General features: G+C 35.7%; 2 protein-coding genes across 2 annotated transcripts; both read right to left on the reverse strand.

The window, feature by feature from the left end:
- Positions 1 to 889: 889 nt before the first annotated feature.
- Positions 890 to 3,639, reverse strand: LOC136818746 (uncharacterized). Its single transcript, XM_067074984.1, has 3 exons — positions 3,609 to 3,639; positions 1,574 to 2,153; positions 890 to 1,261 (listed from the first exon to the last, which is right to left on the reverse strand). Exons 1-3 carry the CDS (start codon positions 3,636 to 3,638, stop codon positions 918 to 920), a joined length of 954 nt encoding a protein of 317 aa, XP_066931085.1. The 5' UTR covers position 3,639; the 3' UTR covers positions 890 to 917.
- Positions 3,640 to 3,867: 228 nt separating this feature from the next.
- LOC136818727 (serum response factor-like) lies at positions 3,868 to 13,074 on the reverse strand. The gene is made up of 4 exons (XM_067074963.1): positions 12,677 to 13,074; positions 6,350 to 6,649; positions 5,316 to 5,522; positions 3,868 to 5,017 (listed from the first exon to the last, which is right to left on the reverse strand). Exons 1-4 carry the CDS (start codon positions 13,004 to 13,006, stop codon positions 4,634 to 4,636), a joined length of 1,221 nt encoding a protein of 406 aa, XP_066931064.1. The 5' UTR covers positions 13,007 to 13,074; the 3' UTR covers positions 3,868 to 4,633.
- Positions 13,075 to 13,300: the final 226 nt, after the last annotated feature.

Raw genomic sequence — 13,300 nt, forward strand, 5'->3', positions numbered from 1 at the left:
TTAAAGTGCCACCGCAGAAGAACGATCAAATAAATTGTTGAATTTGGAAAGAAATGTTACTGATAGCCGTTACTTCTGTTACAATGGCATCTCATCTGAAACAAAATTTAGTCTACAAATATTAGCAATTTGTGTCCATCTCATAGATATCTTCTTTGTTTACATCGTACTAAACGTTACTGTATTAAACTGCTATTTTACTATGATAGTCAAACGACAAGTTTTAATAAGGTTAAAAATTTCAAATTTGGGTTGCTCAGAGCGGTTAATAACTACTTGTGGTTTAAATAGGGAATTTCCCAACAAAAAAGGAATTTCCCTTAATTCGACTCCCTGAGGTAATAAAAAAAGACGTATAGAGCTTTGAAAATCGGTAATCAGATCAAAAAAATCCGGAAAAGTGTTTTTAATGATGATAAAACAATAGAAATACAGCCAAGCAAAGAATGTTACCGGTACACCATTTAACCGGAACTAAAATACTGAAGCAAAATTATGAGATGTTTGCCCAACTCTTTTATGCGTGAAGCTATGAATGCCATCCTCGGAAGCTTTAGCCTTCCTGCGGTGGCAAAAAGTTTGGGAAAAGTTTAACATTCGCTTGTACCCTTTATTAGGCTTAAATTTTGTAATTTGTATAATAATCGACCCTGAATTTCGTGTAAGATTAAAAGAATATATATTTTCCTGCATCAAAATTTTATACTCCTTTTATAAAAACAATGAGGCTAAAAAAATTTCGAAAAATAAGAAGCCTGGAATAACTGAATTTTAAGCAAATTAAGGACAAAAATCGATAAAAGTAGGATATCAAACCTAAAAAAACTCAGCTTTGCCCTAGTAATAAGAACAGGATAAGAACAATTTTAGGCTCAAAGTACCATTAAGTATCACGGGCGATAATTTTAAGATTAATTTCAAGCGTTAAGTGTCAACTTGATTGTTTCTTCCTCATTACTTGACCCACTCTCTTTCTCGTATTCAATGGCATTCCCATCAAAGAAGTCCTCCCCTTTTCCTTCATCAAAACATTCCAAACAAACACCAGGATATTCAGCTCTCATTGATTCCCAGATGGATTCCAGATTCTCCAAAACATCCAACGGTGAAGAAGTATTGTTATTTTGCTGGACATCTTTAGTGGAGAATAAATTCTCAATGTTGTTTTTGAGTGAGTGACGGATGTATTGTTTAGCTGACTGATGGAAGAATTGTTGAGCGCATCGTTTTTGGTATCTCTGATAAATCTTCAATTCATTGGCTGTTTAAAAAAAGAGAAAAGTAAACTGAATCCAGTTCTAATAGTTCGCTACTTCATTAATCTGATAGTACTCACTAAACTCAAACCCTTAGTTCCGCTGTTGTATTATTTTGATGGCACGCAAGGTCAAACGCCCCGAAGTAAAATCAAAAAAGGGTACAAATGACTCTGGATACAAGCTTGGGAGAATATTGGCAAATTTATTGTGTCCTAAAGACATTCGGAAATTGTCAGAATGAATGAATAAATGAAGGAATGAAATTTGTGATTGAGGCTTCGACAGTGGAAATATGAAAGAAGAAAAATACGCACCATTATTTTTTCTTTTATGCTTCAATACTTCTTTGACAATATAGATGACGATGACTGCACCAACGGATCCTTGTAGCAAACCCAGACCCCATTTCATTGAAGCCGCACGGTGATCATTCAAGTGTATCTGAGCTGCTTTAGTACCATTGTACATCAAAGGACCCACCACAGCACACAGATAGATGTCCTTCCGAAGAAAACACATGATCAACCAAACCATCGGTGTGATTAAACTGATTGAGATATAGTACAAAAAGTTGAAAACTAGCTCTGTGTGGCACACACGTCCAATACGCAATCGTCTAGTTTTATAACAGCTTTTCAAGACATTTCCAATTTTCGATGAGTTTGTTCCCATGATGATCGAAACACAGAATAAAGTCAACATGGGCGTGATCAAAATGAGAAGGGCGTATTCAGTATAATCCTTCACTGGGCAGATAAAAACATTATTTTGAAAGAAATATTGCCCAACTCCTGCCCCGATCATTAAAATTTTCTCAAAGATCGCTCCTCGGTTTCGAGTCCAGGAATTTGTGCAGCCTCCTGATTCACCTTCATCTCGTCTTTGATCGTCAGCCTGGAAGTAAGAAGAGGTGAAGTTAAAAACCATTCTTGTATTAAATCACCAATGGCAGTTTTTGTGTTTGAGGAATGACATTGAAAAACAGACTCAAAAGTAAATGTTTCATCTAAAGTTATCTTATTTTAACTTAATTAAATATTATACCTACCTCCATTCTGAAAATATCTACGAGCGTCAGTTTAAAACAAAACAGTACTCTACATGAAGGTAAAGAAACTTCAAGCAACTAACGCACAGTGTACAGATAGATATCAAGTTGTTTTCAAAAGCGTTATCAAGAGCTCAAATCAGATCTAATTAAGCTTGTCAAGATTAATTAACTCGACCTTGAGAGAACTCGTCACCTTTAAGATTAATTGTGCTTTTTCGATAATTTGAAACATGAAACGTATATCAGGTTAAGATTCCTCATTTAGTCCAGTGGCGGTCTTGGTTGACCCAGTATATTCTAATTTCTCATTATATGGTCCCTCTGGACAGTTTTGACGAAAAGAAAAAAAATACTCAGCATTTTTGCGGGCCTTTTCTGCTAAATCAGCAGAATTTCAAACTCAAATATCTCAAGATCTAGCCATGGATACCCTACTAACTACACCTCTAATCGATACTACTCTACGAGAAGCAACTCCCAAATTTATTTTTTTTGTCAAAAATATTCCCAAAAATACTGATGTCAGGCGAAAATAAAAAAAAGTAGTGTTTCCGGAATGCGGGTCAAGGAAAAAAGCTCTCATGCGGCCGGCCGGAAAATGTTTTTTTTGCTATTTTGACAACTTAAGACAATTGAAACAGAACTTTAAAGATAACTTTTATGTGCAAACAGTATGAAGTAAGCCCTGAGCTGAATACTAATGTATCGAACTACTAACGAAGTCTGTGGCCGAGTCAGCAAAATATTATTTTTCACCCGGCCGTTTTCCGGAATTTTAAGAATTTGCATATTGGAGGACATTACATATCGTCCATTTCTCTGGGGGACCAAATGAGACGAACGACTGACTTCGAAGATTTGCACTTAAAGCTTTATCACAAACTGACCTTACGCTATAATGCCCCATAGGAATTTCCCCAGCTAGGCAAAAACTGGTTTTGACGTCTTGAGGGACCATAAAATGAGAAAACAGAATAAAAACCCATACATACTACTTGAAAAGCATTTCGCCACAGAACCTTTTAGTAAAAACTCAAATTAACGCAAAAATCCTTGATTATTCCCAAAAAAATTGTCCAAAAATCTCTCACGATTGTCCTTGAATGGTCATACTCTAAAGTTACGCTTCTTCTCATCCTCTAGCGAAAAGTGCTTCTTATAGAGGCTGCTTTAATACTTTATACCTATTTAGGAAGTATATCTATATAGGTCTGCGATTCAGACTCAAGTAGCAAGTCCAATACACAGAGTTCATCAAAAGTTGATCTATAACATGATATCGAAATTAAAAAAGCTACCTGATTTCGAAGTAATCCCATCAAAAACATAATGTGCCAGCACAAATGAGTTTTCTTGTTTTAGTATCAAAGATATCTTAATTATGACTTGATGGGAGAGGTGTTTCTGTGGCTAGGACTTAAAACCACTTTTATCTTAAAAGGGATAGCAGGAATGTATATTATGGGTTATCTAAGGGAGATGAAATTCAAATAAAATTGCCTCACATGTTATATCTAGTAATTAAAAATTTGAAGGAAGAAAATTGCCAATGAAGAATCTCTGTTTACGTACTTTTCTGTCTTTAGGGTTTTTGAACCAAAATATAAATCATGTTGAATAAAACTTAAAAAAATAACTATGTACAAAGATAAATTGAAAAAGAAAAATCATTAGAAAATTCATTGGCATTAATTATCCAAAATTTTGTTTGAAAGAATCAACTAAAAGTTATAAAGAAAGCTAAAAATTAGAACACTTTTAACCATCCTAAATCTACATGAAGAAAATGTAGCTGAAATTATACAAAAAAAAACAAACTCGGTAGAGAGCTATTTATATACAAACTTGAACTAAAACAAAACCATCATACCAAAACCCAAATCAATGATGTCGATAATTGAGTAAACCAGACTCTATTACCGAATTTACATTATTTCGACATTTTAATAACAACAATCAGCCATCTCATGCACAAAAATTTCACTTCAAAAACCAATCAAAAAAGTTTTTTTTACATTTTACAATATTCACACACTGATTTCAGCTATTCATGACACCTACAGTATAGCCTTGCTTTTTTTCTTCACGGAAGACCCAATATTCTAGATCTGCAACATATAACAGTTGAGCCTCAAACACCTGAGAGAAAGCGAATAATTTGTTTGGGGCTTATGTCTTAGGCGCTTGTTGTGAGAAAACTTCGAATATGTTAGAGTTATATGATGACTCTACAGTAATTCAACGCTCAAGTCCGATCTGCTTTTTGGGAATTCTCTGAAGAAATAACCGAAGACATACTAAAGACACCATGAAAAGAGAAAGCTCAACCATTACCGCCATCTTGGTTCATGGCTGAAGTCTGTATAACTGGTGTATGCTGTAACGCAACTACATCTGCATTCGATATATTAGTAGTGTTTGCCCTTTTTAAGTTTGTCCCTTGCGGTGTGTATATGACCGCACTTCCACTCGGGCTGTAAACCATCTGTAAACGAGACGAAGCGTCTGGGTTAACGAGAGCAATGACATCTTGATTGGAGGTTGTGTGGCGAGTTGCGGAGGCATTTTGCGAAGCATCAAGAACGACTGGTTGAGTGGTGGACGAATTATTCAGAATGACGTGGTTGGATTGCAAGACGGGCGAACTTCCGGTGAGCAGAATGTTTTGTGGGTGGATCCGATGTAATTGTAATTGTCCTGAGATGATCTGAAAGTGTCAGCGTGACAATGAGTTAGTTACAAGAAGCCTAGTACTATTAATAGTTGCCGCTAATTCTTATTCCCTATTTCGTTCTTTTCAGTTCGGTTATAAGATCGGATATCGAAAATTAGGGTAAGGGTTCCCGAGGCTCCTACACTTTTCAGAACATTTAAGGTCGCTGGTAGAGTTGAGACTATTGTAATATTGGGTAATAGTAATCGTGAATAAAAATATATGGAAAAATATTGGAAGCAAAATCTCAAAGAATGTTCCAGTTCAAGCAAACCAATTACAGTCATTTTACCTGAGGTTGGTTATTTTGGGTAGCGGCGGCAACAGTAGGAGCTTGCAGTTGAACAGTGGTGCCACTTTGGTTGTTGTTCACACTTGGAGCCAGAATGGTTGTTTGGTTGGAGACGGTCGGAGCAATGTAAGCGGTCATAGGGTAAGATTGTCCAGATTGATTGACGTAATTGATGGTGCCGATCGGCGGAGAACTTGCTTGTGATGCCTGACCAAGATAAAAAGAATGTAAAAATAGCTGAATTTCTCTCATTTCTAAGGTTCTTCGAACCAAAATTTCACAAAAAATTATTGGATTTTTAAAGCTTTTTGGCTGTGTAGCGAATTTTTAGCAAGTGTTTTGAATGCTAAATTGATCATGTATTTAAGGTTGTCAGGATTTGAAGGTCCCTGTGTAAGGGCTATACTTTTCACTATTAATTGGGAATGAGGTTATGAAACTTCGAGTACTCATTGTAACAAGTAACATGGAACAGTAGTGGAGGAGAAAATATTTTGAACTACTTCCTGGTCTGATGATTAACTATATGGAAACATCAAACCGAAAGAAATTCTCATTTTTCCTTTTTAGGAAAGATGATTACAAATTACATTAACGAGTTGTTCCTGTTTCAACTTCCTACTGTGGTTTTGATGACGTCAATCAAATTGTATAGAAAATTTTGTTTGCTTATTATGTACTTATGGTGGTATTAATTTCGATCTTAAAGTATTGGTGATCAGTATGGCCCAAAAAGTCTGTGTGGTTACAAAAGAGTGAGAATCGAAATAAGCCAATGTGTCCAAATCATTCCAACCAATGAATAATTACTGTAATTGTTGACTCTCTCTAGTTCGAATTCTAACGGGGAATATTGATTGTTCGAATAACAGAGAGATTCGAATTTTAGAAAGTATTTTAAGAGGTTTTCTCCTTGACGGGGACTGGGAATTGGTTCGAATTATAGAAGTTCGAATAGGTAAGAGTCTACTGTACAAGTAAAACACATTTTCTTAACACTTGAATAAACCATAGAAACAAATATATGCAAATACCTTCATGTCTTCATCTCGTGTAGTGTACGCAATCTCAGGATCTTCATTCCCTACAACTGTGCGAGAACTTCCTAAGACAGTAACTGCTGCTGAGTCAGGGAGTATTCCATTATCTGAATGTGTCAACTGTTGAGCGGGGGAAGGATCTGGAGAATTCAGACATGTTTGGATTAGTGCTTTTCCACTTTCTGATGTAATCATGGGTTGTAATTTCCTTGTTGCGAATGTGTAGACATGGCCAGTCTCTGAAGCGACCAAAAGCATAACTTGTGTTCCAGTTAAAGTACTCAATTCATAAGCCTAATGAAAAAGAAAAAAAATTTGGAGGGTAGAACTATGAAAGTCATTTTAATGTCAGGGCAGGTCAGGGCACCCAAAAATTGGCTTAGCTGAATTTTGATGTTTGGTGAAAATTCCTCCCATTTCCTAGATCTAAAAGGCTGGATCATAAATCACAAAAACAGTTTCTTTGACAGTAAATTAATGTCCTCGTTTTTTGTTGAAGTAAAGCGAATATAACGCAAGTTAATAACTGAAACAAATGTGTTCCAATGAGACGTTTTTGTTGCATTTGCACAAGAATCCTTAGAAGTCTTGGATGTGACTCAGAAGCTTAGAATCATCAAAACTTTAACTTCTTCCTCAATGTACTTAGGTCTTTTTGATTTTGTGAATTCGCGAATATTGAAAAAAATGCTTGACATGTGGAGATTAAAAACTGTGGAGATTGAAAAAACTTGCGTAGACTGAGAAATTCTTTTTGATTGGGTGAATGATGAATCTGCGCTATCATGTGCGAAAACATACATATGGCGTATATCAATAATATGTTCTGTTCGGGTCACAAAACATCTCAAAATCTAGTGGGTCGGTAGCAAATGTTGGTGGATTTTTAAATTTAGTAAATCCCAAATAATCCAGTTGGCAACAAATAGAATCCCTTTTTAAATTTGCTAAAATAAATCCAGTGAAATGCGTTGACCCTAAAAATTGGACCCGACTTATGGCGACTTATGGCCCGACTTTAAGGGGACTACTGCCTTTACCACGTCAGTGAATGTCAACTTGATAATTTCAATGAGGGTGTCAGACGGAAAAAATCTCAAATGGGACTCAATGTGGGTGAAGTAAACAAAAACTTAAAGCGAATGGTGATGTAAAGCAGGCTTTATTATTGCAACTGAGCTGACTCGGGATTTATGCTTTTAAGGTGAGTCGGTCGGGCAACCAAAACAGAACATATTATTGATGGTTGCCTATATCTTTTTACACCAATTATGTGCAAATTTCCTGATTTTCAAATGTTTTCATGATTTGTTCCAATGAATCATTTCTTGAATGCCTGTGTACAGGTTCTGTTACCCTACTAGCTAGGTGTTGAGCATTCAATTCTAAAGCTATTGAGCAAAAAGTGATACCTTATTGGTTTTATATTTTGTATAGTACAAAATTTTGCGGGTACTTCATTTCGCAATCTTTTAGGCCAAATTTTGCGAAATTTAAAATAGCAAAATCAAATACACGCGAAAACACTTAGTTACTATTTGTCAGTAGTTTTGTTGCTATTTTTGGTATGTTTACACCAAGGACACTTGTATAGCGAAGCTGGACTAAGTACAACAGCTATTTCTCCTTCTCTTTTTAACACATGTCTGTCGGAGCGAATCCGCAAACCCCGGTCAGCGGTTGAGAATATTTTTTTTCAAATTAATTGAAATAATTAGTTGTTGCAAAGTTTAGTTTTCATAAGGGACTTTTTTGCAAGATTTTATATTTGACATTATCTTGAATGAAGATTTTAAAAATAAAATATAAGTTTGATCAATTTATAAGCCAAAAACCTTAAAAAAGGGTCCTTCGAAAAGGTTAAATTATAAATTACGTAACTTATTTCAAGGTGTAACAAAGAAAAAGAATGAGTAAAAAATAGCCTAAACTCATAATGGCTATAGCAAGATGTCGAACAAGGAACGGAATACATCATACTACAGCTGCTAAAAGCAAAATCTAAACATCATTCACGAGAAAGAAAATTGTATAAAGGCAGGCCATTTTTCTGCCTTTCTAAAATATGGCCTGAAAGGTGTGATAAAACTCATTATAAAGTAATTGTTCGATTGTTGTTTTTTTGTTATTGCAATCATGTCAAAGGAATTTCATAAAATATCTTTAGCAACAAAATTTCTGTGCAAAATCCATCTGTCTGACGATGGTTTTTCATTGTTAAGTACTTTTATCAAAAAGTATTCCTGATTGGTTGAAAAAACATGAGGAACGACCTCTTATTGGTCAAAGAAAGACAATATCTATTATTACGACGACACACATGGTTCAAAGAAAATAAATTTGTGCTTAGTCCAGCTACGCTATACAAGTGTCCTTGTTTACACCCAATACGTTGCGTTTCAAGCAAAATCAGCCAGGCTGGAATTAGTGAACAGCATGCCGAATATATTCGGCGTGAGGCAGTATTACTTTTGGCGTATTGGTGTGAGGATTGGATATAAAGTAAGATATTGGCATAAGTCAAAGCTTTTCAAGACGAGAGGAGCACTGCCATTCTAACACCCAATTTCATTATGCCAAGTTTAAACGCACCCACTTTGACCGTCATACTCATACAACAACGTAGAGTGTAAATAGAATATAAAGCGCTTTTAATTCACTAATCCCTAATCCCATTAATTCCTAAAATATGGCCTATGTTCATGATTCATTTAACTTTAAACATTTCTTTCTTCGAAGTACCAGCAATTCAAGCTCTTTTTCTACAAATTTTAAGTAACCTTTAGGCTTACCCCCCTGCAATTTCGCCCGCCTTAGCGGACATGTTCATAAAACATAGGGCGAAATGTTACACTTTGCACCATAGATTTTTAATTTGTTACTGATTTATCTCTCATTCTTTTCAAGACAAAAGACTTTGGTTTTTCAATTGTAAATAGATGATATTTTGTAACTGTCCAGGTTAGATTTCTAAATAATAAGCGAGGCTTAAGATATTAGCTCCCAAAGTCAGGCAAGAAAAATGATAAAAATGTAACAACTGGAAATTTTCCCAAAATGATAAATACATAATATCTCTGGAAGTAATGCATATTTTACTATGAAACTTTCACAGATGATAAAAATGTAACTCAGCAGTGTTTCTAGCTTTTCAAAACTGCTGAAAATGGTTTTATGATAAAACTGTAACAGTTTGAAATTTTAATTTTGTACATTTTTATCACTAATTTCAAGGAAATGGTTTGGGTCTACTTGATTGCAATAAGTTTAAATTGCAAGTCAAATTGATAAAACTGAAACATTGGTTTATTTTCCAATAATCAAATAAATTCCTGATAAATAAGTAACAGTTACTTTTTGATCCCATATCTTTTCAGGAAGGGTGTTACATTACTTGCCTAAAGCTACTGCCACATTACCTATGCTTCAAAATTATCTTTGTTTTTACAGAATTGTAAATAATCCATTAGAACCTTAATAATTGATAATTTAGTAACAAAGTTACAATTTTATCATTTTCCTTGTTTGAGGAGTATATTTTTGAAATTTTTTGATGCAGTACTTTTTGTTACATCATTATCGTCATTTTCACCTATTTTCAGCAAGATTACTGCAATACTTACCAAGTTATTGATAAAAATGTAAAAAAGCCATTTTTCAATGGGCTATTCCATTTTTAAACCATACAGGGGTATTGACGAACTTTTCCAGGGGGTTCTGAGCCTTGGTTTTCCAAGGGGTTTTTGTTCCTTTTTCAGATTTTCCAAGGGGGTTATTGAAGGTTTCCAGGGGGTTCTTTCTTTATAAACTGACATCAATAGTTGTTTTCCAGCCCCTTTTTCACAAGATTTCACTTTCCAGAGGGGTCTACCCCCTAATTTCCAAGGGATAACTTGTTATTCAAAATTTCCAGGGGGGTTAGTGAAAAAAGTTCGTCAATACCCCTGTATAAATTTTTTTTGGAATAGCCCAATGTGTAATACTGCATAACTTCATGGGGAAGCCCAGAAACCCCTGGGCTGAACCAAATTAACAAATTAACAAATTAACAAAATCATGGCTAAATCTCATGCCTTCATTAACAACAAGGTTGAAAACAATTCTATTTTGAATGTCGAATACAAACCACTAAACATAAACAGTTTATTTAAACTTGAAGCTTGTAAACTTGTACATAAATTAAAAAAAAAAGATTTAACCAAATCATTAATCGATCTATTCACTTGCCATCCTCGTCCATATGACATCGACAACCCAGCCAACCGTAATGACAAAAACAGCGTCTTTGTTATTCACTCTAATAAAGCTGATTGCCCGGTCATGTACCACGCCCCTCTAGTGTGGCATCAACTTGATTGTCACAACATTGCTGAATTATCTTCGCATTCCCTCTGTAGTCACCTTAAAGATAGGCTATATATAGAACACAGTAAAACATTGATTATCGATTGTGTATATGCTTTATTTGGTTTGTTATATAACTTGAGCTACTTTATCTTAAATTTTATTTTATTTTATTATTGCTGCTTTAGACTTTTCATTTGTGCGTGTAAACGTTATTCTGCCCCAGAGGCAGTCATTCCTTTAGTTTATTATTATTACGAAAACGTTCCGTAATATTTTAAAAGTTTCCTGTAATATTTTTAAAGGATTTTATACTGATGAGTGGCGTAGAAAGCTCCCATTTATGAGCTCTTTTCACTCTCAGGTTTTTATTCACTGTAAATAGTACTACAAAAAGCGAAAGAGAACTTAAACAAATAAACAAACTTTCGCCCTATGTTTTATGAACATGTCCTACCGCAAGCCAAACTTCTTTTGGTGTGCACCTCACTTTAATCAAATAACAATTTGGCGTGTACTTTACATAGCTTCCACACTGGGAAATCAGTCATTTTCTTTCTTTATTCCCACTTTTTGAAAATGCCCAACTCAGTGAATCGCGAAATCTAATAGGACCCTGCCGACGCACCGGACTTAACGAACACCGGACACGCGAAAGTCCGGTGTAAAATGAGAATTCTTTTTACCACCGGACAATCTCTACACCGGACTTAAGGAATTCGTATGTCCGGTGTTGGAGAAGGATATTTATTTCCACCGGACAATCAAAACACCGGACATGACCAGTCCGGTGCGTCCGGTGTTTCTTAATTTTTTGTTTCATAAATGTCCGGCGTCCAAAATTCCCTGTATGCAACACCGGACTGACACCGGACTTATTGCGTCCGGTGTAGCGAAAGGATACTTTTTGCCACCGGACAAATACATCGGACAGTCCGGTGCGTCGGCAGGGTCCTAATCTAATCCACGCAAAAATTTCCAGAAACTGGCAATCACGAAATTTAGTACAGGCGAAAAATGTTTCCTCCAAAAAATTTTGTGAATTGCGCGAAATATAATAACCAATGAGGTAGCCAAAATGAACTGACAGTTACATCAAAATGCCTCAAAAATATCAATATGAAAATTGCGTAATCAGAGAACGTATGTCTCGCTCATTATAAAAAGGCCGAGACAAACTTTCAATAATTGGATTGTAACATCGAGTTAAGTCTCTTTTGTTAAGTCACCAGGGGGTAAATAAAACAGACCTTGATACATTTATCGTTCGTTTCAACTTGACGATTCGTTTAAAACTCAGCCTCCTAAATATTTGGGATAGGTAAAATATGTACAAAGAAATTCATACTTTTCCAGCCCGGCGAATCTTTAAAAAAGAAGCGAACAATAAAATATAATTACCCTTTTCAAATAAACCTCTTCGGTGGCGAGCATAGTCTACTCTGACGTAATTGTAAAATTTTATGTGATGGGAGTTTGACATAGTAATGTAATGTTGTTTTGGGAATTATGAAGTTCTCTGGAATTTCGATTGCATTTATTCAGGTTGATTTTTTATGACTTCTAATGGTACTTTTTCTAATGAGTTTGATTACTCTGTTCTCACACTTATGTCTTTTTTTTTTCGCGTCCTTTTCCGTGATTACTTTTATTTATATTTTTAAAGACAGGTAAGAAGGCATATTGATGTAACTGACTGAAACTGTTACGACCCTGCCAATGCACCGGACAGTCAGGTGTTTTGTCCGGTGCCCAAAAGTAGTATTATTCGTGTTTCAATATTATGCACACACACCGGACGTAGAGATTGTCCTGTCTGTGTTAAAAAATATCCTCATCCCACACCACACCAGACTTAGCGTGCCCCCCAGTGTTCAAAATGTCTGGTGTGTTGGCAGGGTCGAGAACTGCTTGAAGTAAAAAAGTGCTAATAGATCTTATAATGTAAGATAGCGCTATGTAATTAAAAAAGCTTACTTTTTTCATGATGCCTGTCTTCCTTTTGCTGAAGGTGGTGTATCTTCTAAGCTTGTTTTGAATGAATTCCATCTTGATTTTCACCCTTCCTCTTGTTTTCTTGGACCCCTTTTTATCACACCCATCGTCATCCTGTCCATCATCGTCATCGTCTGGGACGAGCCCCTCCATATATTGCTTTGTCTCATCGACGATGAGGGGCTGGACAAAGGACCTTGGAGCAGGTACATTGATTTCCCCTGCATTTGGAGCTCTACCTGGACCTTCTTGCTGAATTCCTCCAGCAGAACCTGCTGTTGTTGTGTATCCTAACACGTTCGCACTTTGCATCTTCTCTGTCTTGCTCTTTTTCCATATAAAGACTGACAAACGAATTTTTTAAATATGGTATGGCAATAGAGTTATATGGTTCGCTCCTTTCCTTAAAGGTGTGGTGGAAACAATAGAATGTTTGACGTCACGAATCGATTGTTCTTAGAAATTGCTTTCGGAAGGAGTGCTCGGATGTATCTATATGGTGATTTTTCTCCACCATAGAGTCAAAAACAAGTCGCATATTACTTTAAATAGTAGCAGCAACGGAAAAACTACGGCCGTTTCTTTTTTCTCGCTGATGAATTTCTT

The sequence above is a fragment of the Clytia hemisphaerica genome, unplaced genomic scaffold, assembly GCF_902728285.1.
Source record: "Clytia hemisphaerica strain Z4C2 unplaced genomic scaffold, Clytia hemisphaerica genome assembly, whole genome shotgun sequence".
NCBI lineage: Eukaryota > Metazoa > Cnidaria > Hydrozoa > Leptothecata > Clytiidae > Clytia > Clytia hemisphaerica.

Excerpts from the sequence above, each read along its gene's own strand:
- LOC136818746 (XM_067074984.1), bottom strand. The coding sequence starts at position 3,638 with ATGTTTTTGATGGGATTACTTCGAAATCAG. Across the intron at positions 2,154-3,608 it reads TGGGATTACTTCGAAATCAG|GCTGACGATCAAAGACGAGA; the intron begins GTAGCTTTTTTA and ends TCTTACTTCCAG. Across the intron at positions 1,262-1,573 it reads GCATAAAAGAAAAAATAATG|CCAATGAATTGAAGATTTAT; the intron begins GTGCGTATTTTT and ends TTTTTTAAACAG.
- LOC136818727 (XM_067074963.1), bottom strand. The coding sequence starts at position 13,006 with ATGCAAAGTGCGAACGTGTTAGGATACACAACAACAGCAGGTTCTGCT. Across the intron at positions 5,523-6,349 it reads CACGAGATGAAGACATGAAG|GCATCACAAGCAAGTTCTCC; the intron begins GTATTTGCATAT and ends TATCTTGGTCAG. Across the intron at positions 5,018-5,315 it reads CCCAAAATAACCAACCTCAG|ATCATCTCAGGACAATTACA; the intron begins GTAAAATGACTG and ends TGACACTTTCAG.